This window comes from Culex quinquefasciatus, chromosome 3 (assembly GCF_015732765.1).
Source record: "Culex quinquefasciatus strain JHB chromosome 3, VPISU_Cqui_1.0_pri_paternal, whole genome shotgun sequence".
Classification (NCBI taxonomy): domain Eukaryota; kingdom Metazoa; phylum Arthropoda; class Insecta; order Diptera; family Culicidae; genus Culex; species Culex quinquefasciatus.
Genome location: NC_051863.1, coordinates 85,614,730 through 85,639,628, shown reverse-complemented (window position 1 = coordinate 85,639,628; position 24,899 = coordinate 85,614,730). Strand labels below are relative to the sequence as shown.

Sequence of the window (24,899 nt, the reverse complement as noted above, 5' to 3'; positions counted from 1 at the left end):
CGGAGTGGAGTGAAGTGAGTGCAGTGTAGTGGGTTTTGGACTCCCAGCTGAAGAACAACTTTGTGCTCGTGGAGGTGGCCGACTCAAACGAAAGGGCCAGTTATTCAGAATAATCAAAGGTTGGCGTGGCTTTATCAGGATCTTCACAGTCCGTCAGCTACGAGGAGCACGAGGAGGCGTACTCCAACGGAGAAAACGATCCTAAAGGTGATGGCCGGGGGTTAAGTGTACATCGAGGTGCGTTCCGGCGTGATTGGCGTGAATAATTGCAACAACGGCATCATGGACGTGGTGGCCTCACTCGGCGCGAAGGTCAACGTAGGCAGTACAAAGACGGGGTCATATTCGGATACAGGCTGATACGGGCGACCTACTAGAAGGCCAAAAACTTTAACATTACGTTGCTGTCGGTTCTGGAGATTAAGACGTGCAAACGCCACCTGTGTATAAGAATCCGACCAACTTTCCAATATTGAATCAGAAGCGCTTTAGGCAAATTAAGACGATTCGGGTAAAAATGGCTTATTTGGTAAAAAAATCGGGCATGTCAAGTGTTTGTCGTCCTTTCGACCAATCGATATCGAAACGGTAAAATCAGAACCGTGCGACAACTCGTACGACGTGCGACATTTTTCAAACAGTTTGCACAGGGGGAGTATTTGGTGCAAAGTGTGCAATAAATTCTTACAGTTTCATCAACTTTGGTATTTTCAACATGAAAACAGCAAACACTTTTTTGTGTAATCGCAGTCGAATTGACAAAATCGTATTGCGCGTATTCCCGAAAAAGACACGCGGCATACCAGCCTCGAAACGACGCGCCGCACTTTCGGCAAATGCTCGCTGTCAAATCCCATACTGCGCGTTTTGTTTTGTTGATCTTCTTTTCGAATCACTTGCCATTGTTGCCAGGTACGTTTTTATTGCACTAAAAGTGCAGAAAATCGCTGGCAACAATGTCTACGGCACATTCTGAAATGCCGCGCGGCGTGTACCGTAAACCGGGGTGACTTTGATAGGATTTCAATTTGTTTTTAGAATATTTTCCAACAGGTAAGGTTTTCTCAAGATTATTATTTTTAAAACATGTACTGGGGTAGGCCACACAAAGTCCATGCACTATTTTAGAAAAAAAGTTTTTTCAATAGTGTTTAGAAAAATAATTACGTTAAAAATTCTTGGTTTTAATTCCGGGGTGACTTTGATAGTCATAGTTTTTCTTGTTAAAATCATATTTAAGATGTTCAAACTTTATTTGTACGTTAAATGTACCATCACTAAAGTAGCTGATATAGTTTGTAAGAAAAAAATCAATGTTTATATTAAGTTAATTAAGTTTATAAGCTTTTTAACAAAATACATATAAATTTAAGGTAAAATTTCTAAAAAGTCAGAATTTTGCCTGAAATTTGTTAAAAATAGTTTTGTTTATAAAATTATCGATTTATATTGCATTTTAAACTGAATTCGAAGCACGAATCACAAGTTTTCACATTTTACATGAAATTTGTTCAACTGAATTTGCCTATAAATTTGGAGATTTTTTTAATTGTGTTTCAAAAACATATTATTTATTATTTACAAACTTATTTAACCTTCTCCTAGTGGAAAATTGTCCAAAGAATCCGAAAATGCATTCCGTTTTCCGATTAAAAATCATGTTCATTGAAAAATCATGACACTTTGAGAAGTTTAAAATAATGACTTTCATCCACATTTTCTTAACTATAGTTAACTAACTTTATAAACTTTTCAAAAATTTATGAAAAGTTCTTCATGAGGTACTTTGAACACTTCTCTACCACGGTCAGTATGTTTCTGAACCATTCCTTACGTATTTTAATTGTACTCTTCATTTTGCGGAAAAATCGCACACCTATCAAAGTCACCCCGGCTATCAAAGTCACCCCGTTTTACGGTACCTTTGAAAGAAACGGTCAATATGAAAAAGTGCGGAAACGAACTCAACAAAGTGCGATTTTCAGTTACAGTGCATGGAAAAATTCTTGATCTCCTTTTGAACAAGTTCTCGTCAGTGTGTCTGTCAAACGCCGTTTTGACAACAACTGAAGAACGCTTCTTTAAGCCTTCTTGGTGCGTCGTGGAAAATATTTTTTTTTCATTTTATTTCACTGGAAAATGTTTAAAAATGTCGAAAAATAGAGCTCAGTACGACATGAACGAAGGCGACGGCCTTATGCCGGTAAGAATGTGAACAAAATGTACGGTCAATCGAATAAATAACTGTTTTTCTCCCGCCAGCTTATCCAAGCGCTGATCAAACCTCCGGAGTCGGGAGAAGCTTCGAAGCCACCGGGGAAAAAACCGCATCATCCTTACTATCGGAAACCTGGACGCGGCCACAACAATGACACTTGTGACGCATGTGGCGAGGGAGGTGATCTGATTTGCTGCGACCGCTGTCCTTCGAGTTTTCATTTAGGATGCCAGTATGGGGACCAGCTCCCAGAGCTAAGTTCAAACGGGTTAAGTTTCTTTTTGTTTGTTTTAGTGATCCTCCGTTGTCGGAGCAAGACATTCCCAACGGTTTGTGGATTTGTCACACTTGCAAGATGACTGACCAGGGGTCCGCGACGCAAGAAACCCGTCCGGATGCTGCGATGGCTGAGTCGTCTCAAATCTCTAAAATTAAAAAGATGCGCAACCGCAGTAATTCACGCAAGAATTCGGCAAACAGTGCTGGTGGTGCTGAAAAAGGGACGATCGTCGACGAACGTGTGGAGAAGGAGCTTGAGGACTTGTCCAGCTTGTCACCGTTGGACCAGTTGATCCGGGCGGCACGCATTTTGAACCCACGCCAGTTCGAGTTGCCACGCGAGATAAATTCACATTTTCCGTTCCCCGGAACCGAAAAGCATGATTCGGGTCAAAAGAACGGTAACGGTAAACGGGGACCGAGGGGCGTAAAGTGTATGAGCTTGACGGGTACGGGTTGGTTCCACTTCCAGCTAAAACGTGTCACACCTGCGGGAAGTCCTGCCGCAGGGCGCCGCTGATCGCGTGCGATTATTGCGACTTGTTCTTCCACCAGGATTGTCTCGACCCGCCGCTGACTGCGCTGCCGACCTCAATGTGGATGTGCCCGAACCATGTGGAGCAGTTTATCGTAAGCACATATCAACTTATGGCTTTGGACTCAATTCTAATTATTATTTTCTCCAGGATTGGAAGCTGGTCAACTCGGTCTCGGCCTCGGAAAGAATGAAATTATGGAATCACTTCAACGCCAACATTGATCAGGATACTGTCAAGAATGAGTTTTTTCGCAAGGTTCATCGTCGAAATCCACCGTTCCGCGTCAAGCAACGTCTGCGCGTCCGCGATCGTATTGAGATTCCACCAATGATCGAATATCATTACCAGAATCCGCCAGATTTATTGCCATCATTGCGCGAGCTCCTGCGCGCCAAAAATTCAATCGTTTTATGGACCCAGCCAAGCCTGTTTATGACAACACGCAAATTCTGGATATGATTGACACGGAATTGAAGGCCATCAGCGGAGCGGACGAAAAACTGAACCAAGCAGAAGCGGAGTGCGTACACGACGAGAGTGTCGGTGAAACGACGAAGGAAACGGATCCTGTGAGCGAGGATGTACAGGGACCGAAGTGCAAGTCCAGTCCACGTGGTAAGAAACATAAGGCTTCTCCGAAGAAATCTCCTTCGGCCAAGGCGACCGACGCGGCTGAGGATGAAACGGCCTCGGCTGCAAAAGATGCCGATGCAACGGAGGAGGTCGGGTCAAAAAAGCCCAAGATTGAAGTTGTGGACGAAGTTAGCAAGGATGGAGTAGAGCTGGAGAAAAGTAAGATTTACAAAAAGGGTCAGTCTGATAAGAAATTGATAAGTTTTATTTTTAATTTCAGTCAACGAAGAGCTCAAGTCGTACGATGATTCTTTTATCAAATTGCTTGCATTTCAAAGATTGCAGCAAATTTTGACGCAACGGAGCGAAACGTCCGCCAAAGTTCCGGAAAAGGTTATCATTGAAACGATCAAATCGGAAGAACCTGTCAAAACGATTCCGTTGCCTAGCCAGCTGCTCACAAAAGACGATATCGAGCGCATTGCACGAGAGTTTACCAGTCGAAACGAGACTACACATTGATTACCGATAGCAGCCAAATCAATTCACCAACAGTTTTACCCCACCAATGAAGGTGGAGCAACCAAAACCGAACGAAGACGATCCAAGGGCAGCTGTAGAGAAGGTTCAAAATAAGGTTGTGGAGTTGACGAAAAGTCTCGAGATGGGACAAACCAACAACAACCTCATCCGGATCAGGGCCGTTCTGACTCCGGTGGACGTCGAGCTTCCCGGATGCAGCTGGTTCGATGCGCCCGATTTGTCTCGTTCCATTTACATGCGCTACAGATCGTTCTCGGTTGGCAGTGGGCAAGGAAATGACTTACAACTGTCTCAATACGGCTCGTGCCAATTTATCTCTGAGAAACATGCTACCATCTTTTACGACGAGGTACGTATCAATGTGAACATGCTTTAATTTAATCATAACACTTTTTCCTCTTTTGCAACAGGTTACGAAAATGTTTGAGCTTTTAAACTACTCCGAGCACGGAACAACGGTCAATGGGCAACTTTTTTCTTGCGATTTCACTACGCCAACAAACGATGGGCCTGGCATCACCGAAGCTATCGTAGCTCCGGCCAAGAAAACCAGAAAAGAAGATCAAGACGATGGCAAGGACAAAAAGCTGGACAAAGCAAAATTGCGAAAGGAAATCATGGACAAAATCGACCTGTCTAGACATTGCACGCGGAAAAATAAAGATTTTATTTCCTCGACTAGGTTGGTTAAATAAACTGGATAATGTAATTGCGAAATTTTACTAACAATCGTTGTTTTTTCAGCATGACGAACGTAGTAAAACCCGAGTGTGGTTGTGCGACAAAGCCGAAGGTCAGCGGCTGGGAAGGAACGGCGATTCTTTATCAAGGATCTTTCCTGAAGTTTGGATGTCTCTCCTTCCTGTTTACCATCACGGACTACGATAACGGTTCCGGGGAGTTTGACGATACTGACGAATCATCGGATGAAGATCATTGAGTGACTATATTCGTTTAATTTACTACTAACCAGTAACGAATCTGCTTACAGTTCATTAATATTTCATAATACAGTCGTAAAAAGTGTATTTGTTGTTTATTTTTTTCTTTACTTTATGTTATGCGTATGTGCGCTACACTTGTAGCGAACACAATAATCTAAAATCTTAAACATTGTTCATATACCCAGTCAAAAAATATTCTAGCAGAGCTGATTCTGCCCGAATTCAGCTAGAACGGTGGAAAATTTATGCTAGAATTCTGTAAGAATATCCAGCTCTGTGAGAACTCTGCTAGGATTCTGCTTGTCTTGACTGAGTAAGAGTGTCAATTTACCGTAATTTGTGATTTCCGCTAATTTAAAAAAAAAATAATTCTATATACATATATATATACAGCAATTCCATTTGAAAAGAGCCTAAACCGAAAAAAAAAGTTCTCCGATCGGGCTCATAATTTTTTTGAGGGTTCCTAGGCCAAAATAATTAGACCCGTATTTTTTTTGTTTGGCCATTAGGGTGACCTACATACATCGTGCTTGGGTGGTTCAAAAAATGGCAATTTTTGTCATTTTTCGCAAAAACCACTTTTTCTCAAAAAATCATATCTCCGCGTCATTTCATCCGATTTTAGCTGTCTTAGACGCAAAAGAAAGGTGATGGGTTTGGCTATTTGGAAAAAATAGTAAGAAGTTTCAAAAATCTAGCTTAACATTTGAAAAAGTCGCATGAAAACTTAAAATGGCGTTTTGACTGTCTCTGGACCAAAGAGCCTATATCTGAAAATATTTTTATCGGATTTGTCGGAAAATTTCACATATCATCAAAAAATTGGCGATGTCGAACCGTACGTTTCCGAGATATGATTTTTTGAAAATAAAAACTGAGTTTTTCGACGCGCCACGCGCAAAAACAGGAAAATGACGAAATCGGCAAAAAAAAACAACTTTTTTCACTAAAACTGCGATAACTTAAAAATTTTAGCGATGACCTATACATAGAGCGTCCAATTTCCCGAGGTCACAAAATTCCCGGGAAAGGGGAAATTTAAAATTCAACGAAAATTATTCTGATCCAGTTACTGATCAATATTTTGTTAGAACAGCAACTTTAATGGTCCAAATGAGTGCGCGGATCAATTAATGGCTTGACTGCTTGTAAAAAATATGCAACTTTGAAAAAAAAAGTCTTATTTTTTATGCTGTTTTTCAAATCGTACCAAATCAAAGAAAATATTATTTGTTTTTTATGTTGAGATGTATTTTTTATTTAAAGTGTTGTGGCTTGTGAAAATCTATGCTCCACAACAATAAAATTGCTTTAAAATTTGTCTCAGTGACCATAAAGTTGAAATGGAAAAAAATCATGCAGAAATAATGTTTTCATGGCAAATAACTTATTCCAGAAATAGTATTTTCAACTTCGCAATTCGCAATTTTCAGTGTAAGAACGGGCCTTGACCGATCTTATGCACCAGGTTCCCGACGAACACGCACTGCCCTTACACCTACATCTCACCCTTGCTCTGAGTCAGTACGAGCAACACGCTTGAACACGCGTGCCAGGCATGTACACCTTCTTTTCCGGTTACGCATTTTAACTCGGCCGGGGGTGGTACCAGCCATGCCAGATATACTGATAAATCTGTATTTGACAGATTTTTCGATCCCAAAAAATCACAAAAATCTGTATATACAGATTTTTTAAATGATTATATTTGAAAATTTCAAAAATGTATTGATTGAATTATGCTTTAATATGATTAAAGGCCTAAATCTACTGTTAAACATATAAAAATGTCTTCCATGGCTCCGAATTCGACATGATACAGATAAAATACAGATTTATTTTTAAGAAAATACAGATCTGTCATAAAATAATCTGCACTCAAAAAACCTTTCACCACATCGTCGCATGAAAATTCCGGTGGCTGCCAATTTTTGGTCCACATCAACGTTTTACATGACTCATGTAACTGTCACAGTGCAATCATGTCAAGACTGCATGATTTTCACGCAGCCTACACTCACACAATTAGATGATGCGTGAATTTCATGCCTGAAAAATTGGAGGCGTGGCCTGGAGTCAGCTGATTTTTTATTTGCATGAAGTTCATGTCACTGCTGCACGAAAACTGGTATGGAAAAAATCCATCAACCTTTTGATGAAACATTGAGGTGAAAAGTTTGTTGGTGTATGTGCACAGTGAGGTTGGTTGGGAAGTTGCATGCACTCAAAAAACTGTTGAGCATGAGCATGAGCATGGTTGACTGCCAATGAGCTGCTACTCCGTTATTGACAGATCAGCTGAAGTTAAACAATGAATCAAAAATGATCAGTGGGAGCCAACCATCCGTTCACTGTTTAACCTCTGAAGATCCCTACTTTATTAGTCAATACCGGCGCCCTCCCAAGAAGCCTGCAGTTCAACGAAAGGGAGGAATGTTAGTCCGATAGTTGAAGTTGCAAACTCATCAAGCACATAGTTTTTCGCTATATACTTGTTGATACCGTAAACTGGGGTCAATCGGGACACATGGGGCGAATTGGGACAGCAGTTTTAACCATGTTGGAGCAAAATATTTTGATTTTTCTGGTTGGTTTCGGTTAGAACAGACTCAGGCCAACAAAATGTGTACATCCATTTCCAAATTTAAAAGCTTTAAGTGCTCTGAAAACTGCTGTCCCTATTCAGACCGCAGTCCCGATTCACCCCAGATTACGGTACCGCTTGAGACCGTTGAATCCACAGCATCTCCTTCAAGCATCACGTGAATAATATTTTTTTTGGGTTAGTACAGCGGTTCTCAACCTTTTCTCCATGTGGTACCCCTTTCAATTTTTCGGTGGCCAGAGGTACCCCCTCTGTATTTACCCAGTTTTATTTTTATTATAAAAAAAATCGATTTTTTTTTATCTTCGATACAATACTACATAGTTTTTTCAATAAGATTTCTTTTATCGTGATTCAAACTTAACGCTCGGTCACAGAGTTAACTCGCATAATCAAAGAACTGTGTTTTCCTGTTTCCGATGTCATTAATTTTGTTCACGTATACGCGAACTCATCAAGAACCGAGCAGTTTTTGCTTTTATCATTTCTACCACTAGAATCGTGTACTCATCTCAATATCATTAATTGAACTGACAATATCTGGACTACGAATCCAAGAACCAGGGCAGGGTAAGTTATAAAATCGTCTGTTAGGTTCTAATTCCAATATATATATTGCCTTTCTACGCATAACTGTCCCGTGTCCCATTTTGGACGATTTTGAATTTTCAACAAGTTTAATTTGTTTTTTCAAAATTATAAGGTTTGGATTTTGCTCTGGGCGCAAAGATGTTAAATTTTGCTGGTGACCGTTTCCCCTTTCTGGACGTCGAGTTAAAGAACAACTATTATAGAAATCATAGAATATAAGCAAGCAAAATACCCTCTGTTTATTTGTCATTTAATTAATTGAAAGAAAAAGTTTTAAAGCAGATATCATTTGTGGTACCTGAGTACGGCCCTGACACCAATGTCAGTGGGAGTGATTGAGTACAGCCCTGAGCGAAGAGCGGTAAGCTGTCATGTGAGGTTGAGGACAGGGTTTAGGGAAGTAAACATCAACAGAGTCAGTCTGATCTGGAGTAGCGTGGAGAGTGTTGATTAGAGCACCACAATGGCGACGAGGAAAAATTGATTCTGAGTGATTTGTGATTTTTTTGTTTAAAGGAAAAAGTAGAGAAAAATGTGGAAAAAGTGACCAAACATGGTTTTTCGTTGGGTGAAGGGGCAAGGCTCCGTTGTCCTCCGCCTATACCCAAGGCTTGGAATCCGGATTGAAATGTTAAGTGTGATAAAAGAACGGTTCCAAGCAGAAGAAAAGCCGAAGACGGGTGAAGGGAAGCCCGAAATGGATACAGCTGCATTCTCAGTGGTTTTTGACGATTCCTTGGACTGTTGTGAGTGTTGTAAGTGGTAATTCGTTGCCCTTGGTACGGGTAGTTTGCGTAATTATTCCAAATGAAAAGAGCGTCTGGAAAATGGAGATCTATGGGATCTTTTTGATGAGAATTCGTAGATGACACGGAATTAGTTTGCTCTTCTTGTAAACAAATACAGGGAAAGAAGAAGTTTTCCGTTTGCATGATACGAAAATCATAATGTTTGAACGGAGTCCCGTAAACACTTCAAGGGTGATTGGAACTTGGTGGTCACGAAAGATTCAAAAAAACCACAGAAGGACTGAAGGATCAGTCTCAAAGGAGACTTTAAAAAAGTGTCTCAAGGAAGACAAGGATCAGTCTCAAAGGAGACTTTAAAAAAGTGTCTTAAGGAAGGCAAGGATCAGTCTCAAAGGAGACTTTAAAAAAGTGTCTCAAAGAAGACAAGGATCAGTCTCAAAGGAGACTTTAAAAAAGTGTCTCAAAGAAGACAAGGATCAGTCTCAAAGGAGACTTTAAAAAAGTGTCTCAAGGAAGACAAGGATCAGTCTCAAAGGAGACTTTAAAAAAGTGTCTCAAGGAAGACAAGGATCAGTCTCAAAGGAGACTTTAAAAAAGTGTCTCAAGGAAGACAAGGATCAGTCTCAAAGGAGACTTTAAAAAGTGTCTCAAGGAAGAGAAGGAACCAGTCTCAAAGAAGATTTTAAAAAAAGAGTTTCAATGGAGACAAAGAATCAGTCTCAAAGGAGACTTTAGAAAATAATCTAAATGGAGACAATCTACAAGTCTCAAAGGAGACTTGTCTCAATTGAGATTTTAGAAAAGATTCACCAGGGAGCAAGGTTGAAAAAAAATCTTTTCTAGCGAATAAGATTGCCTGAAGAAAGGCGCTCTGAGTATGCTTTGATCTCGTTTTTCAAAAAAAAAAAAAAAAAAACAATCTAAAACAAAATAGTAATGGGAAGTTCTTAAATCCACGTTATTTAGACGATTAGATTGAGAACTTCAGAGGGTTGATTTCTCAAAACACATAAAGTAAAGAAAAATAGTCTGAAGACAAAGTTGAGGGAAACAGACTGCTGCACAAAAAAAAAGGATTTCTGAAAATACTAGGAATGTTGGCACGTAGTTAGAGGCCGGAAATACATAATAGGGTCCTCAAACCTTGAGTATTTTTTTTGTGTTCAACGGTAAAAAAAGACACTTGAAAACCATTTTTGATCGCTTTGTTTGATCTTAGTGAAAAAAGGGGAATTGATAAGACAACATTTTACCATGGATAGACTATGGTCCTCTTGGAGCAAGCTGTCAAGAGGGGCCGCGATGTTATGTTTTCAAAAATGTTTTGGGGATCCATTTTGAACCTTTGGTGGACGTACAAAGTACTGGTAAAAGTAGGCTTTGTCGTTGTGAACAGTAGTATCAACAATAGGGCTTAATTATAGGATCCAAAATTCGTTAAAAGAATAATCAAACACTAAAACAAATTGAATAAATTGCAAATTCAAATATCGAATGTTCGATTCCCGTACAGGCATGATAGAGTTTTTGTTAAACTGGTATGCGGAAGGTTCGAAAACCATAATGATTCCCTCAGTGTCGACTGCGGTTTTGAAAAACTACTGTTTGATTCAAATCATGTTTAAAGTGAAATTACTATCTTAAATAAAACAGTTTCAAGACCATTTGATGATAAAAACGTCAACTGTATAGATTGTCAAGGTCAAACAGACTGGTAAATCGATGCTGAGAACTACTTTTTGAGCTTTTCCACACTGCATAATTTTGCTGGTGCTAAAAAAAAACAAAAACAGGGAAAATTCTCAGAGTAATAAAAAAAAATCTAGTAGACAGCATTGAAGGGCAATTAGACCAAACGTAATCAAAATTTGAAATAATTAGAAAAGCATTCGGTCGAACTAAGGGAAGTTAAATTAGAGCAGTTCGGTAGAGTGTGATCCTTCACTGTTAGATTTTATCTGAAATGAAATTAAAATGAAACCAAAAATTAAAAAAAAGGTTAAAAAATTACATAATAAAAACACACCTCATTAGCAAAAATAGGAAAAATGAAGAGTTTATAAAATTTCGAAAAATATCATGATTTTGCCCAAGAATAGAAATTTAAGAGATAAACTGTATAAAGCTATAATGAAATAAAAACAGAAAATGCTCTTGAAACCAAATTAACTTAGATGCAAGCAGATAGGGAAACAGCATCCAATTCCATCGTTCCTCTAATGTTGGCATGTCAGCATTTTGACGATCAATTACAGCTCATAAAAAGGGTTTTCAACTGAAACCGAGTGGTAAATAGCGAAATAGAAAAGTGAGCAAGCAAGTTTCTATCAAAAGTTTTACAAAAAAATTGTTTAAATAGTGAAATAGTCATCAAATTGGATAAAGTTGGAAGCGGGTGCTTAACCCGCCAAACATATGAGAATTTCCCCTAGTTTTATAATGGGTTGTTGTTCAAATTCAGAACAATAGTAACAAAACGGGGAGGGAAAGCCGGTAAAGCTGGGCATTTAAACATTGGCTACGGATGCGAATTTTGTAATGGAAGGGCTTATTGATCAACACAGATTTTTTTTTTAAAAAAGGAGTAAGGGCCAAGTAAGGGTAAGGGTCGACTTAGCGTTTTGTATGAGGAGGAAATTAGTGACAATGTAAACCAGGTATACCTGAAAGTTCTTACTTAAAGGCTTTTGACTCAACTGCAAATTATCTTAAAAATTATCTATTATTACTAGTCTGTAAACTGTGATCCAGAAATAATAGGATAAAGCTGAAAATCTAATCTATTATAAAAAGGGAGAGATGTGGTACCTGAGTACGGCCCTGACACCAATGTCAGTGGGAGTGATTGAGTACAGCCCTGAGCGAAGAGCGGTAAGCTGTCATGTGAGGTTGAGGACAGGGTTTAGGGAAGTAAACATCAACAGAGTCAGTCTGATCTGGAGCTAAGAGGAAGAGGTGCCAATGAGCTTCTTGTTTTTCTTTTCCACCTCTTTTTTTTGACAACATTGTGCCCTATCAAACATTTCGACGGGGTAGTGCGAAGAGGGATACCGAGTTGCCAGAAAGTGTCATTCTGTTGCATCCTACTGCTTGTAGCGCACGCGTTTGTTTTGATTGGAGTGTGTGGTTTTGATTTTCAATTTTTTTGTATTTTTAACATGAAGTGTACGGTTGTTGGGTGTGGGAGGACACAAGCTAAGGAAGCAGTTCCGGCGAGAGCGCCAGCCAAAAATCATCGGATCTTCGCCAGTTTCCAGAATGGTAAGTGCGTGGGTGACGAAAACCGTTCCGGGTTCTGAATACAGAAGACATTTTGCTGAAGATTTTGTTTTTTGATTTTGTTTTTTTCTAGCGATGGTCGCACAGGAAGACTGCGTGGAAACACGCGCGGCATTTCCAAAGGAGGATGCGCTTTGGAACTTCCAAGTTGGAAGTGATCAAACCGGTCGTCGATCAGGAGTTAAGGGAGCGTTCTTTTATTACGTAACGCAGTAGGGGGAGGGGGTAGGAGGCCGTGTTACGCTCCATACAAAATTTTAAAATTTGTATGGAAATTTTGTTACGAGGGGAGGGGTCTAAAAGTCCGATTTTTCACGTTACGTAATAAAAGAACGCTCCTAAACTATTACAGCTTCCGGCAGCTGAGGGCCAAGAAGATAATCCCGAAAAAGGAGACTGCTAGCATATCCTAGACGAGCTGGTGCATACTCGGGTGCATCCGACCATGAGCTGATTGCTTAAAATAATAATAATTTAAAACTGAAAAACCCCAAGCTTTTTTCTTTATTTAACTTTAGTACCAAATGTTCATTACTCTTCATAAAAAAGGTTTACTTTTTACTCAAAAGTCGATACTTTTACTGTAACAGTAGTTTTCCAACGAAAAAGTACTGTGGCATTAAAAGTAGGTGTACTTTTGATCCAAACATTTTATACTTTCTACTGAAATTCTCCAATACGTAGTTTTATCTCAACCCACGAAGCTTTTGGCCCAACAGTAGTTTTTCTTTGTGTGGACGAGTTATGGCAATATTGGTATCAAAATTCATGGTTTTTGATACTGAACATGAAAATTGCAATTGCCTTTCGGTAATGAATCTGATATCCAGAATAAAATCGAACGCGATTGAAGACATATCATCCACGAAAATCGAGACAAATGAAGTTTGACAGCAGGAGTATGTATGTTTGATCTTCGTTTGAGTTGACTGATTTTGTTGTTATCACTTTTTTATTTTAAACGGTTTTTGCTACTGATTAAACATGAAATAAAACATTACTTGAAATAAAACTTTCATTTAATTATTTGAAACATAAAATTCTACCCATTCTGACAACACTGCCAAACGCGATGGATGATGCCCTGTTGTAGTTTTTTGTCTACGGTGTCGACTGAGCATCTGTCAAATTTCGCTGGTTCCTGAGCTGGTTTCAAAACAGTTAGCGAGTCGGCATCTCTTCCTCTTAGATCTGGAGTAGCGTGGAGAGTGTTGATTAGAGCACCACATCATTTATTGATAACAAAGATATTGTTGACAGTCAACAAACATAAAATACTAAAAGCAAAACAGTCCTTAACTAATGAGATCCTTGGCCCTGGATACTATTTGCAAGTGCTGCAAAATCGGGCACTACACGCTTACCAGGGGAACTCAAATTTGAGTGGATCCAATCAAAACGGCGCAAACCGTAGCCATACAAATTTGACATCGAGTACCCGAACTTAATTTTAACATGGTGAAGCCGATCTCAAATTTGACATGCGTGCGGTACCGGAAAATCCTCCAGAAATGCAGGAAAACGGTTCCGGGGGATAGGATAGTGAGGAGGAAAATAATGTTCTGAGCTACTTGTTTTGTTGAATTTTATTAAAATTTTATTTTTGTTTAATTTTATTTATTGAATGCGCGGGTCGTCGATTTGGACTTTTAGCTTCCGGATCACTTGGAACCAGGTGGGGCGTCAAAGACCGGTATTGGCCGAAGTCAAACCAGAGTGTGAGGAGGCGGTTGGTGTTTTGGTTGGCCGAGTGGATGATCCTTCCACGGTGGGGACGGCCTGTTTTTTTGTCTTCGCCAAGGTTCTTCTGGAGGTCTTCCTACACCGCGGTGCACCGAGCGCCGCCTCAATGGCCAACTCAAATCGTTACGGAACTCGGAGTAGCGTGCTTTTTCCAGCAGCTTCTCGTTGGCGTCGACAGCAGAGATCGAGCCGGATCTGCGACGGCGTTCCGCCGACGGGACAGCGGACATTTTTGAGCCCGTCAGCTGAAGCAGTTTGGGAGCTGGCGGTGTGGCCAGCATTTCAAACGCGTTTGTGGAACTGGTCGGTGCCGAGGGAAGGTCAACGGGACGAGATAGACAGCATCTGGAAACGGGAGTTTAAGTGAGATTTGAGCGAATGGAATTGCAAATGAGTGTTACCTTTGGCCTCGGAAGACCAGCGCCAGCCAATGTACCGGGGGATGCGGATTGGTCCGTTCTTGGGCAGGTTCCTAGGGTAGGTTCCATAGAAAGTCGTAGCTTCCGACGCTTCCATACTGAAAGATTCAAAGTTTTAATCTTGACTCAATTTATGGATGTTTGCAATGTGGGAAATGCTTGTTGGGATCGATCTGAATCTTGGCGGGTCGAGCCATCGATTTTTCCAGCTGGCGCTCAAAGATTTGAAAGAATTGCTTCTCGCGGATTCACTTGGCACGCGCGCGCTTTTGGCTAATTTCCTGCGATCGTGCAATCTCAAACTGGGTGCAAACGGGGTGATGCTGAAGATACTTCCGCAAATCCTCCGACATCGAGCAGCTGTCCTTTAGAAAAATGTTCACGGTGAGCTCAGCGAACTTGAGCCACGGATGGACGTCGATGGCCGGGTTGGATTTGCCGCCAATCTTCGACAAACAGTTGACCTAGGCGCACACCTCCGGCCGTCGCTTTGAGTTCCATATCGAGCAGTTTTTGGGAATCGCCCAATCCCCATTAAAGTAGACGGCAGCTCCTCCTTCAAGTCGGTCTAGCGGGCACGAACGCCGCGTTGAACAGGTCCTTCAACAGATGTTGGTAGTTTTGGAATAGCGTGTAGCTTCACAGCGTCATACTCTTGGATTTTGTGAGCAGCAACAATGCTGAGCCGCCGCATTCACTCGAACCACTCGTCCTATGGAAAACATTCGTGGCCAACCGCACGTCCAAGATTCTGCAGTTTCTGTCACGCAAACACTGGCTCCACGTGTCGTCCAAGAACAACCCGGCCGACTGCGCGTCCCGGGGAATCACGCCGCTTGAGCTGCTGATGCACCCCCTGTTTTACGGCCCCAGCTGGCTGAAAGAGATCAAGAATTACTGGCGCATTGAACCACTGGGCGAGATCGAAGAGGATGAGCTGCTAGTGATGCGGACTACGATCCTCTGTCCGTTCGCGAGCGCCGTGCCGTCGCTCTGGTGCGACCACGAAACACTAACTTTCCTACTCACCCGCTACTCGGATCTGGCTCACATTCGGCGCATCTTGTGCTGGATCAACCGTCTGCGGCTCAGCTCTCGGGTTCGTCGCACCAACGCGCCCATACTGACCGCTGACGCCAAAGAAGATCAACGACGCTTGCTTGCAACTGGCGCGAGCAGCTCAACACGACAGCTTCCAGACGGAAATCGATTGCCTGGTCAAGAATGCACCGCTTCCAAGCAACAGCAAGCTCAAGGCTTTGTTTCCGTTCGTCGACGCAGATGGCACTCTGCGGGTTGGTGGCCGACTCCAGAACTCCAACCAGCCGTACGACGTGCGCCATCCTATGATCATCCCGAAAGAGCATCGGTACACGAACTTGCTGCTGTCAGAAGTCCACCTTCGCAACCTGCACGCAGGACCAACTCTGATGATCGCCACACTCAACCAAAGATATTGGATCGTTGGCTGCCAAACGGTGGTGCGTGGCTACGTTGCGAACTGCACGCGCTGCTGCAGAATGAAGGCGAAAACCGCGACGCAGCTGATGGGAAGCCTGCCTTCCGTATGGACGAACCCGGCTCGTCCTTTCGTGCACTGCGGTGTGGACTTCGCGGGTCCATTCCTCGTACGCACCTCCAACCTTCGAACGGCCAAGACAGTGAAGGGTTACGTCGCTGTGTTCGTTTGCCTCGCGACCAAGGCAGTGCCGTTTCCGACCTGTCCACGAGCGCGTTCTTGACCGCCCTCAAGCGCATGTTCGTCCGTCGTGGGATAAGCAGCGAGATCTGGTCCGACCACAGAACCAACTTCGTGGGCGCGGACCGACGCATCCGAGAGCACCTGCAGTCACCTGAGTTCAACGGAGCTGTCAACCAGTACCTGTCGGACGCTTTATCACTCCATCCGCCGTTCATCACTCAATCCGCCCCCCACATGGGAGGAATCTGGGAAGCGGCGGTGAAGAGTATGAAGAAGCACCTCCGAATGGTGCTCGGGAACACGGCGCTGACGTACGAGGTCCTTTCGACCGTCTTGACGCAGATCGAGTCGTGCTTGAACTCGCGTCCCTTGTGCCAGCTCTGCGTCGCCTGACTCGTACGAGGCCCTCACGCCGGGCCACTTTATCATCAACCAGCCGCTCAACCTGCTGCCGGAACCGGACATCAGCCACATCAAGGAAGGCCGTCTGGACAAGTGACAACGGATTCAGCGCCACGTCAACGAGATCTGGGCACTCTGGCGTGACGAATACGTGGCCACACTCCAACACCGGAACAAGTGGCAAACGGTGCAGCAGAATCTGGATCCGGGACAGCTGGTCCTGATCAAGAACGAGAACACACCACCTGCGGAGCTCGCAAGGATCGTCGCAGCACATCCGGACCCGTACGGCGTCGTTCGCAACGTCACCGTGCGCAGAGGAGAGAAGGAGTATCAGCGGCCGGTGCACAAGCTGGTCCCGCTTCCGATGGATTGAGGCATCCGCCTCAAGGGCCGGGAGGATGTTCGCGCGCAGTCACCCTGTGCGCAACGGACGGTGTTGGTGTGGCGTCCTATCCCCCGCACGAGCATCAACACGAGCACAAACTATCCCCGGAACGACGGCATCAACTCATGGCTCGAACCGGACGTTTCGATCATCTTAACCTCTTGCTGAAATGATAAAAAATACCTTTAAACCAATTTAGATTTAGTTCCAACCCCTGATTCCAAGATGAACCTCGGAACAGCGGGCCAGCAATATTTTTGGCCGCATTGTGCGCCGTTCTTTTGAAACCACTAATCTGGACCCCATGGAACATTCAAAATAGTTCCCTCGCAAAAATGCTTTCTCCTTTTCTAGTATTTTCGAAAATCCGAACAATTTGCATCGGCACTATCGGCATCGGAATCTGCACACCGGAGAAAAGTTACCGGCGAATTCATGTAAAAAAGTCACTACGGAACGTTACCGCGAAATTCCCGATGGGTTTCAATGAAATAAAAACTCCCCCTAAAAAAACTGCCGAAACGGATGAATTCACAAGCATAATAATATCCATCAGTGAAATCGGCTTCACTGCCTCGCAGGTTCCATTGACCAGCACTTTCCGCAACGTTAAGTTGACACCCTTCTGCATCAGCTTATTCTACAGCCTTCCGCCCGACCAAATACTTGTTCCCCAATAGCACGCGGCCCGGAAGCATAGATGCCGAAAGTCAGCTCCGGTTCCGGTCCCCCTGCGTCTTCACCGTCACCCAGTCCGTCGGTCGTTCAAACACCACCGCCTTGCCGGGTCCTCCCCACCAAGGTCATCATGCTGACCAACGACGTGGTCCGGAAGTCAGCGCCTCCGATTCCGGTTCCCCCTCCGTCTTCATTTCCACCCGGATGGCCTTAGTCACCGTCCTACTTATACCAGCAGGCCACTCCGAGGGAATGGAGATGGTTCCGGCGGGACGGTCATTTCCGAGTGGACCATCGTCGAGGATCAAGATCTGAAAATGCAAAGATTGTAAATTTTAGAGAAAATCGGGAAACATTTGTTGAACCTCTTGGAGGGCAACCTGGCAACGCCCCGTGGAAATTCCTTTTACTGCTCCTTGGTGTCTGGTTCCTCTCCGACACGGCACGCCACAAATAATTCTGTAAAACTAAAAAATTAGAAATATTATAAATAAAATATTCCTTTTAGCAAACTCACCAAAACACCTGTGAAAACGCTAAGTCCAAAACTGGCACTTCTCAGATTTCGGCAAAGTTGCCAAGCAAAATGAAGTTCGGTTCAGTGATCTGGAATTTGACAAATAAAATCAAAACAAACCCATCTCAAAATTGACATCGCTGAACCGAACTTCATTTTGATTGAACGAACTTAAAAATTGAGTTCCCCCAGTAAGCGTGTATGTTTGACAGGTAAAGTCTAATATCTGAAGCTGCATTTAATCGATTGCGGTACTTATTTTTGATGTACGCGTAGGCTGAAAACGCACTTTCTACTAACTCCGTACTTGTGAATGGCAACAAAAATCTAATTGCTTTTGCGGAAAGCTTTTGATGATCAATCGGGAGTTCAGCCCAAAATTGTAACAATGGTTTCTCCTTCAATAGCCTTTTTGCTGCTGTATCTGTTGACAAATCTATCAACACCGCTTTATAAGGGACCTACATAGGGAAATAAAATGTTCTGGGAGAAATTTCAAACACCCAAAGTCATTCAAATTTAAGGTTGAAAAACTTGTAGTTTTTTTTTCGTGCTTGCACTTTTCATGTACCAAACAAGCACAAACATAACAAAAACTACCGGATTATTATCAACAACAGTTTTACAATACTTGTGATTGTTATAAGTCTCGTTTTTTGCCAAATTTATTTTAAATTGATTCCAACCTTGTTCTATCATGATCTTGTTGCTCGATTGGAACCCCGATTTGACAGTTCGATTGGAACCCTGAGAGTGACATTTCGCCTCTCCATATCGAGAAATTAAAAGTGAGAGTGTGTGCGTGCAACATGGAGTTAAACTTTTCGAAGTGCCATGGAAACCTTCACAGTAACTGCACAGAATGTTTAACTCCATGTTGCACACACTCTCACTTTTAATTTCTCGATAGGCTCTCTACGCTTTCCCTGACTGAAAAGTCCGTCGGACGTCCGTCGTTTGTCGTCCGTGCAATCGTACGACGTCGCACGACAATGTCGTGCGACATTCGCACGAATGTCATACGTTTTTGCACCAAAATGTCGTATTTGTCGTGCGATCGATCATCGAAATTGTTCGACATTGTCGTACGACATTCGACCGACCTTGCACGGTTTTGTTTTTCAGGTTGTTTTGCCTTTGTCGTGTTCTTTTTTTTTGGGTTTTTAGGTTATGTTGCAGTAAAAATACACATTTTTTTATTTTTAAATTATTTTTAGATGTATTTTTTCTGTAAATTAATCTAAGTTGCGATCTAAACGTGGTTTTTGGCTTTTTCTTCCGGTTGGTCTTTCAGCTCATCTCGTCGCTTCGGCATCTTGGTTGGACTTTGTCAGCCATCTTTTCGAACCGACGCCAGCGTGCAGATACGGCACTGGAGCGACTCTTTCGTTTATTTCCCACGGATTGATGGCAACCGGAGTACGGAACAACGTCGGTTTACGCACTTTCGGTGCAGGTGTTTTTGCGATCGTTACAGCTTTCGTTCCGTGGGACAACACGGAAACGCTGGGTTGTCAGCAGCGGGATTCGATTGGAATATTTTTGGTTACCTGAAAAAAAGATTACGTCATTCGGCTAAAACATCCAAAACATAACTAAAAAAATTAACTTTGAATGTAAAATATAAAAATTTAGTCAATTTAAACTTGTAAATTTTTAGAAAAAAAGACAAAAAATTGTTCAACACAACAAAAAATTTCAAACATTTTAAATTACAGGTAAAAAATCAACATCAACGCATGTTGATTTTTTATCAAAAAATTGTATGGAGAATTTTGTTTTTTTTTTATTTAAAGCGTGTGTTTCTTGGGATTCTGAAGTCCTTGCTTTAAAGAAGCATTGAACTTTAAAGTTTTTAAACAATTTTGAAATGTTCGAATGTTAGAATCGCTAAAATTTTAAATATCTTAATAATAAAAAAAGATTTTTGAAAATATCTAGAATTTTAAGAATAATACAATTTAAAAAATTAAGAGTTTATGATTTGTAGAATCCAAATATTTTACAATTTTATAATTTTATAATTTTATAGTTTTATAATTTTATAATTTTATAATTTTATAGTTTTATAATTTTATAATTTTATAATTTTATAATTTTATAATTTTATAATTTTATAATTTTATAATTTTATAATTTTATAATTTTATAATTTTATAATTTTATAATTTTACAATTTTATAATTTTATAATTTTATAATTTTATAATTTTATAATTTTATAATTTTATAATTTTATAAATTTATAATTTATTTACTTTATAATTCAGAAATTTAAAAGAAAAACAGACATTTTAAAATCATTAGAAGTTTTTCAAATTTTAAAACGTGTGAAACATGTAAGAAATTTTATTTTGTTTTCAAATATTAGAAATGTTTAAATCATATTTTTTTTCAAATCTTAGAATTAAAAAAAAATATATATATATGAATTTTGAAAATTTGAAATTTGATTTTTTTTAATTATATTTTTTTGAAATTATAAAATTGTGAGCTTATGTATCCATAATTATTTTTTGAATTTCTGATTTTTTGATTTTTTTATTACTTCAAAAACATGACTCACCAGTTCCATTGATAACAACTTCTGTCGACTCAGAAACGCCGCCGGGAGTATATTATTCCGTCCTCCTCCTCCTTTTCATTCACCAGAGCAGTGAACAACTCCCTAGGAATTGGAAGTTCCGTTTCTCTCTTTGTGTTCCCTTGGGCGGAACTTGGTATTTCATCCTTCTTCTCCTTTGGGAATTCACCGCAACCTCCCGCGGAAAGTAAAACATCCGTTTCCTTGACCGCATACCGGTTCCTCCCGTCTTCCGGCATGGCCGCCGGGTTATCTCTATTTCCCATCCTCCTTCGCCTCTACCACCACGATGACCGAAATCAGGAAACCTGGAACACAGGACACTAAGATTTGGCCGCTCGCCCACTCCGGCTGAATCTTTCCAGCAGAAAAAAATAACACAACTCACCTACCATCCGACCAAAATCCTTGCGAAGCTCAACAGCAACGAAAACTGGTTCAATCCGGTTGCAATCAAGTTAAAACAAGACCAACTGAAAAGAACTGTCAAACTACTTGCGTCGATGAAAATCGTGACGTCAAATGGAAGGAAAATCGATAGAAAAAACAATGTCGGGCTTGTCAAGTGTTTGTCGCACGCTTGTCGTCCTTTCGACCAATCGATATCGAAACGGTAAAATCAAAACCGTGCGACAACTCGTACGACGTCAAGGGAATGATGGAAAGAGAGAAATCACAAATCCGTATAAATAATTTTAAGATTTTTCAGGTGTAAACCGAAACGCGATCTAAAATTAAAATGGAAGAATAAGGCTTTTAACTGCTTATTTAATTGTCGGTGTACAGGACGCCGCACTGTTTAATCATTTTCTGACGTACATTCAACTTTGCAGTCCAAACCCAGTCATTGAATTGGAAAAATAAAATTCTTTTTCAAATTTTCTTTTCTTCATTTGTGTGCACCTAAGTCGAAGACCAAGATTGTTTACTTTTTGCTCTTTGGTCTGACAGTCTTGGTCTGACAGATTTGGCCTGTCAGTTTTATCTTGGATTTTGGTCTGGTCTAGGCGAGGGATAGGACACAGCACCTTCCTGTACGACGTGCGACATTTTTCAAACAGGGTTATCGCTAATGTCTAAATCTGCGTATTCGAAATGTTGCTCTTCGAACGGATTATCTACGGTAATCTAAATCGAAGTGAAAGATTCATTCGAGAAACAGCATTACACTTTTTTCAGTTCACTTTTACACACTTTCATAGAGCTATCTAAGCTCGATCTCACGCACACTAGCTTACCATTTGTTTTTGCTGGGTACAAATTTTAACCTCACTTTTTTCGTGTACGTACACGCAATACATGCGCACGTAGATAACTCTATTGGATTTTCTAGTTCAAGTATGATAACACGAAAGTGTGTAATCCATTACACGAAAGTGTGTAATCATACTTGAACTGAAAAATCCTATACAAGTGTGTAAAAGTGAACTGAACTGTGTGTAATGTTGATTACCAGTGTAAGAAAATTTTAAAAAATATGAAAAATAAACTCCATATTGCATGATTTTTTGTTTACGTGTAATAAACTGGCAGATCAAGACCAGAGTTTTATTCTGCGATTAGAAAGAGAAAACAACATTTTTTTTAATCAAGATGTAAACAGCTAACAAGCGAAAGAGGCGCGAAGCATTGCGGGATAGCGTTTTTTCACGGCCTGTTCAGCCGAAGCCGCCATTACAGGTAACTATTTTCGGTACCCCCTGAGAGCTGTTGTGGTACCCCCAGGGGTACATGTACCCCAGGTTGAGAACCGCTGGGTTAGTAGGATAAGGTATTGGCTTTTCGATGCCTCCCGAGCTACGACGCTATGGGGAGGACTTTCATAACTGACCCGTCGGCGAGCCTTCCGAGCAACGATGCTATGGGAAGGTCTTTCTGGTTAACACACAAAATCACTCACACACAGTTATTTTGCTCCACTATTAACTCGACGATCAAAAATGTCAGTGCGTCTTTCGATCTTTATATAGAAATGGTTATTTCACCGCAAAAAAATAAAACCTTATTCGAAAAATGAAAACTCAATCCACCCGACGCCGTGCCTTCCGATCAACGATGATATAGGAAGGGCTTTGAAAATCACTTTTCACTCCGAATATTGTTTTACGACCACGCGCTCCCTTTGCCAATTATGCACTGATGCCGCTGCATTTTCAGAGGGTAATCTTCTCCTCGCAGCACACAATTCACGACAAAAATGCGAAACAAAAGGCACCAAAAAAATCACTTTTCACTCCGAATTTTGTTTTACGACCACGCACTCCCTCTGCCAATTATGCACTCATTGCATGCACTCAAAAAACTGTTCACCACAAAGTTGCATGAAAATATATGTGGTTTTTTCCATTTAGTTATTCCCAGTCACGACGTTCTAGCAGGATTCTAGCAGAGTTTTCACAGAGCTGGATATTCTTACAGCATTCTAGCAAAAATGTTCCTCCGTTCTAGCAGGATTCTGGCAGAACCAGCTCTGCTAGAATATTTCGTGACTGGGTTCATGCAATCTACAGTACTTTTTCAAAAGTTCGTAATGTCAAATATTCAATGAACTGACATTAAGAATTTTTGGAAAGTACTCTAAATTAATTGGACTTTTGGATAAGGGATTGAGATTCTTTTGTTAAAAAGCAGAGCCAATTTTTGCATGTATTTTTTTATTTTTCAACACAAATTCTTTATTAACAGCTTAACAGCACTCACAATGGCACACGCCACATCAAAATTCAACACTTGGATAGAGCACAAATTCACAAAAAAAACTATCACGTTCGGCCTTACATGGTCTTCAGTCACAGGCACGCAAGATGCTTCATAATCCATATCGTAGTTCGTTGAGAGCCTTTCGGCAACAGCCAGTATCGTTACACAAGGATTTTCCATCGATTTCCTGCTCGCCTCCTGCAAAACACGAACGCATTGATCATTAGTTTATTGTCCGTTTCTTTCAAAGGTACATGCCGCGCGGCATTTCAGAATGTGCCGCAGACATTGTTGCCAGCGATTTTTTGCACTTTTGGTGCAATAAAAAACATACCCGGCAACAATGCCATGCAATTCGAAGAAGAAGATCAACAAAAACTAAACGCGCAGTATGGGATTTGACAGCGCGCATTTGCCGAAAGTGCGGCGCGTCGTTTCGAGACTGGTATGCCGCGTGCGAGGCCGCGTGTCTTCTACGGGAATACGCGCAATATTTTTTTTATTTAAATTGGGAAGCAATCCTCACCATTTAAGTGCACGCAGAAAAATGTTTTGTAGAATCAGCCTGTACGAGGTTTGAATCAACAAAATTTTTGTTGAATATAATCAACGCCGATTTTGCGTTGAAACAAACCTTGATTTTCTCAATTCAACAAAATTCTTTTGTTGTTTTGAAAAAGCTGCTTTGACGTTTAGCGTTGAGTCAACAAAAATCATGATTTTTAAATCAACAAAACGTTTTGTTGATTCAAATATGCCTTATTTTTCTGCGTGTGTCCAAATAATCCGCTTCAAAATCAGAGTCCGCGATAAAACACGAAGTCATCGCGACGAGCATCAAAAGCAAACTGACGATCCTTCGCAGCGCCAACCTGAACTCAAAATTTTCAGACAGTGGGCGGACGGGTGGACGATCGGCGGCTTTACGAGCTGCGTCCGTTACGCGAGGACTCCACAAAGTTGGCGACGAGGATTAACAGGTATTTGAAGCTCAGCAGGTGCTAAGTTGGGGCGTTGTTTTGAAGACAGTTGCGCTGTTTTCAAATTCTGTTAAAAAAGAGGAGGAAAGAGGAAGTGCTCTCTCTCTTTCGATCAGATAGTTCTGAGAAGGAAGGCAAGAAGGATCTTGGCAGATCATGACGATTGCAGTCAGAGCTGAAAATGTCAGGGTCCTGACGCGAAAATCGGCGACGCATACACGATTTTTTCAGATCCATTCACTGAACCGCAAAACCGTGACATAAACAAATCCGACTCAGTCGTGAGTGCCCTAGCTCACTGAGCAGCTGCAATGCGAGGCAGTAGTCGACCAACGCTCATTCGACGTTGCACGCACACACATAAAGAAATAAGTTTTTACACAAAAAGTTGGTATTTATGCGTGGAAATGTAATTTTGAATATAAGTTATGGTTGTTTTAAGTGTTTTGCACAGTCTAGAACCA

The 24,899-nt window shown here is 41.3% G+C and overlaps 1 protein-coding gene and 2 long non-coding RNA genes across 3 annotated transcripts; 1 reads left to right on the top strand and 2 right to left on the bottom strand.

Moving 5' to 3' along the window:
- The first annotated feature begins 2,037 nt into the window (after positions 1–2,037).
- On the top strand, positions 2,038–5,180 carry LOC6047952 (PHD finger protein 12). The gene is given in 10 exon segments (XM_038263798.1): positions 2,038–2,203; positions 2,263–2,450; positions 2,513–2,919; positions 2,922–3,127; positions 3,184–3,496; positions 3,499–3,828; positions 3,890–4,136; positions 4,138–4,501; positions 4,563–4,834; positions 4,897–5,180. Coding segments are annotated over 10 exon segments (2,577 nt in total). The 5' UTR covers positions 2,038–2,149; the 3' UTR covers positions 5,093–5,180.
- Positions 5,181–13,888: 8,708 nt separating this feature from the next.
- Positions 13,889–17,256, bottom strand: LOC6033831. Its single transcript, XR_005278971.1, has 3 exons — positions 15,515–17,256; positions 14,468–15,362; positions 13,889–14,411 (listed from the first exon to the last, which is right to left on the bottom strand). It is a non-coding gene; the product is annotated as an uncharacterized LOC6033831 (long non-coding RNA).
- Positions 17,257–17,839: 583 nt separating this feature from the next.
- On the bottom strand, positions 17,840–18,268 carry LOC119770738. Its single transcript, XR_005278970.1, has 3 exons — positions 18,181–18,268; positions 18,021–18,122; positions 17,840–17,966 (listed from the first exon to the last, which is right to left on the bottom strand). It is a non-coding gene; the product is annotated as an uncharacterized LOC119770738 (long non-coding RNA).
- Between the last annotated feature and the right edge of the window lie 6,631 nt (positions 18,269–24,899).